The sequence below is a fragment of the Erpetoichthys calabaricus genome, chromosome 6 (genome assembly GCF_900747795.2).
Source record: "Erpetoichthys calabaricus chromosome 6, fErpCal1.3, whole genome shotgun sequence".
NCBI classification, from domain to species: Eukaryota; Metazoa; Chordata; class Cladistia; order Polypteriformes; family Polypteridae; genus Erpetoichthys; species Erpetoichthys calabaricus.
In genome coordinates this window covers 172039265-172043157 of record NC_041399.2, presented here as the reverse complement: position 1 = coordinate 172043157, position 3893 = coordinate 172039265, and the positions used below count along the sequence as shown (strand labels likewise).

General features: G+C 41.9%; 1 protein-coding gene across 1 annotated transcript; it reads left to right on the top strand.

The window, feature by feature from the left end:
- Positions 1 to 1727: 1727 nt before the first annotated feature.
- LOC114653132 (gap junction delta-4 protein) lies at positions 1728 to 3473 on the top strand. The gene has a single exon (XM_028803298.2). It carries the CDS (start codon positions 1749 to 1751, stop codon positions 2865 to 2867), a length of 1119 nt encoding a protein of 372 aa, XP_028659131.2. The 5' UTR covers positions 1728 to 1748; the 3' UTR covers positions 2868 to 3473.
- Positions 3474 to 3893: the final 420 nt, after the last annotated feature.

The following is a 3893-nucleotide window of genomic DNA, read 5'->3' as shown; positions in this document are numbered from 1 at the left end:
CCATTGTTCTGACGATTTGTCCTACTTTGTTGAAGTATCCTACCGTAGTTTATTTATGGAAATGTTAACATTTCTCAATTTATTCTATATGCATCATTTAATGCCCGAAAGAGACACAGCTTGATGCAAACATTTCACAAGACGGTCATTACTCGTACATGGATACAATGGGCTGTACAAGATTAAAAGTCACACGTGCAAAATATACAACTTATAAAATGTTGACAGTAAATACCTATGCAGTAAACTGTAATAAATGCATTAATGTAGTAAGGCTAAGAAAAGCATACATATTACTGAAATACAGTAACACTTACCTCAAACTTCAACACTAGCTAGAAAAGTTGCGTAATTTTGGTCTGCGCATGCGTAGTATCAGTGAGTAGATCATTTCAATGGGTAGGATGTTTCGTTAGAACACCGTAACTGACGCTCCCTCCCAATGCAGGTATAATGTGCCTCATTCAGGACTCCATGAGCAACCGCTCGTTCGACACAAAGTCAAACCCTAACCCTAACCCTAACCCTAACCCAAGGATTTTCTGGTGAGACAATTACCAAAGGAGACCAAACAAACTAAAATAAATAACGAAACTCCAGCAGATTACTAAGCATGCAGCTAAAGTTTTTGGGGCTGCTGTAGATGATCTGGCAAGTGTGTGTCAGAGGACAATGCTAAAGAAACTGGAAATCATCTCCACTGAAGACAGACATCCATTACATGTAGAACTTGACTTCAGTAAATCAGAAAGGATATTCGCTTTGAAAACCCCCACAAATCGCTTCAGAAATTCCATTCTTCCTAGTGCAATGTGACTTTTTAATAGGGAATAGCAGAGAAAATATGTTTTGATATGTATCCTGTAACCATTTTTGTGTAAATACGCACTATCAAACTGCCTTACCTTAGCCTGTCTTGTCTCTCTTTGTTTGCTTTATTTCTTTCTGTCTGTTATTAGAAGTCAAGCTTCATATTTTCTTGTGTACACATGACTAAATAAAGAAACAAACCTTAAATCCCATTTTCAGTGCCGCACTCCTGAGAGACCATACTGACTGCTCGCATCTGCCCTCTGGTGGCCTCCATTGACGTTACAACATTACTCCCGGCCAGTGTGAGCTCGGTCATGCTACACGTCTTCTTAATGTCATCTTTGTTGGCCTTTGATGTGATTAATTAGTGATTTTAATATCCACTTTTATCCGTTTTATTGAACTTGTTGGCCATTTGTCTTTTTTGTTTTCTTTTTCATAAGCTTTACTTTATTCACTTTATAGCGCAGGTTTGTAAACTTTTTCTTGTAAAAATGGAAGTTTTTATATATAAATATCACGTGCATGCAATGTCACTACTTTAGGAAAGAACAAAAATGAATGACATGTAAAAAGGAAACTCTTCAAAGCCCCAGAGCTCCATTTGTCTAAAACTGCCTGATGCTCTGCCCCCTACTGGTAGACAAAGCGGCCCCCATGCTGTCACATTTCTCTTTGTTTCAGCTCACAGTGACGTTCAAAACGGATGAGATCAAGACGCTCAAGTCTGAGATTTCAGTTAAAGTGAACTCCTGCCAAAACTTTAAAATTCCTTTAGTGAAACAGGAGAACTGCTTCTTCCCCCGTCTTGGTCCCACCTCGGCTGTTTTTCTCTTTTCTGTTCTTTTTTTCATGCGCACACGTGTGTGTTGTCCTCCTGGAGCTCTTAACATTTTTCCTTTCTCTTTATTGCAGGTAAGCTGTGGTTAACGCTGATGGTGCTTCTGCGGTTCCTCGTTCTCCTTCTGGCTGGCTATCCTTTGTACTGGGATGAGCAGGAACGCTTTGTCTGTAACACGATCCAGCCCGGCTGTGCCAATGTGTGTTACGATGTGTTCTCTCCTGTGTCCCACTTCAGGCTTTGGTTAGTTCAGGTGGTCATCCTCAGCTTTCCATTTGCTCTTTTCACTGTCTATGTAATTCACAAGGCATCTATGGGTGCCTCAATGGAAATTTTCACATCGAGCATTGAGAGGTCTCCATTCCAAAAAGTCCATCAGGACATTTTCCACAAGGATTTGTCACAGCCAGGTGCAGAGATGACCGTTCCCAGTTTCTTGGGGGCGTATGTTTTGCAGCTCCTACTACGGATTTTCCTAGAGGTGGCATTCGGAGCTGGACATTATTACCTCTTTGGATTCTTTATTCCCAGGAGGTACATCTGCTCAGAAGCTCCTTGTACCAGCACAGTGGACTGCTACATCTCTAGGCCCACAGAGAAGAGCATCATGGCAACCTTTATGCTCGGCGTCAGCTGCATTTCTTTTCTGGTCAGTATTGTAGATCTCCTGTGTGTGATTAAAAGGGCAGTGAGGCAGAAGCATAAAGAGCGGCTGCTTTTAGAAAAGCTGTGCAAAGAAGAGCAGTATTACCTGACTCCTCCGGGCCGAGATGTGGATGCCCATCTACAGCTGGCTCAGGAGCACAGTCACGTATGTCAAGCAGTTGATGCAATGTCAGTGCAGCTGGGAGAGTTGGACCAAATGTCAATCCACTCAGCAGCTGGGCCTCACAGGACTGCCACTTCCAACACAAATGGCAACAATGCTTATACACAGGAGCCCGAGGAGCATGTGGAGCAAGATGGGAGTGAAGTAGCTTTCTGCATGACCGAGGCAGAGGTGGCATTGCCGCCCCAGACGCCAGGCCGACACGGCCGACGTGGCCGCCACAGGGCAAGTCGTTCAAGCCGTTGGGAGAAAATTCAAAACAGCCAAGCAGATTCCTCTCCTGATTTGTCAAGACCAAGGCGGATGGGTCAATATGTGATGGTGGAAATGATGACCTCAGACGCACAGTCCATCTCTAGCGAAAGGAGATCGGAGTGGGTATGACCATGGAATGACCCGCTACCAAACTGCATGGAAATGTTCTGTGTGTTTCTGCCTCTGCTGGCCAGCAAATACAACAGAAGATGTAGACGAGATCCCTCCATCGCATTAAGGCGTGGTGATGAACACTGGTGATGTTTTCTCTTCCGATATGGCAGATTTAAAGAGATCTGGAGAAAAAGACACACAGTGTGGGGTCTTCAATATGACAGATATTAGTGCTTTAGTGTGTAAGCTGTTTTTATTCTTGGCTTTGTAAATGTCATATATTTTTGGTTCTGCAATAACTCACCATCTGAAATATGGAAAATTATTCATGCTAAAGTTAAAAGCAATCCAACGTGTTAACTACATTGAGAAGCAATACATATACAAGTGGGCCATTTAATTGTGGCTTTGTTTTGTCACGTCATAATTAAAATCATCATTGATTAGAAATAATCAGCCCACTCTGCTCTTCAGGGAGTGGGCTCTTGTTTTGAAGGGGGTCTGCATTCTCAGTGCTGGCCCATGTCTTGAGCCCGAATGCTGCCTGGGTGGGTTGAATTTGACTTCCAAATTTATGACAGTTCCTACTAATTGATTGCAGATGGATGTATGATTCTACTTTATTTAGGTGTTAGGAATTTTACTAAAGATACCTGCTATGCTTCCTGACTACTTATGCCCATCTTTATTTAAATAATCTCTCTCTCTATCTCCCTCTCTTTCTCTTCACATATACAGTGCATCCAGAAAGTATTCACAGCGCATCACTTTCTCCACATTTTGTTATGTTACAGCATTATTCCAAAATGGATTAAATTAATTTTTTTCCTCAGAATTCTACACACAACACCCCATAATGACAATGTGAAAAAAGTTTACTTGAGGTTTTTGCAAATTTATTAAAAATTTAAAAATTGAGAAATCACATGTGCATAAGTATTCACAGCCTTTGCTCAATACTTTGTCGATGCCCCTTTGGCAGTAATTACAGCCTCAAGTCTTTTTGAATATGATGCCACAAGCTTGGCACACCTATCCTTG

Excerpts from the sequence above, each read along its gene's own strand:
- LOC114653132 (XM_028803298.2), top strand. The coding sequence starts at position 1,749 with ATGGTGCTTCTGCGGTTCCTCGTTCTCCTTCTGGCTGGCTATCCTTTG.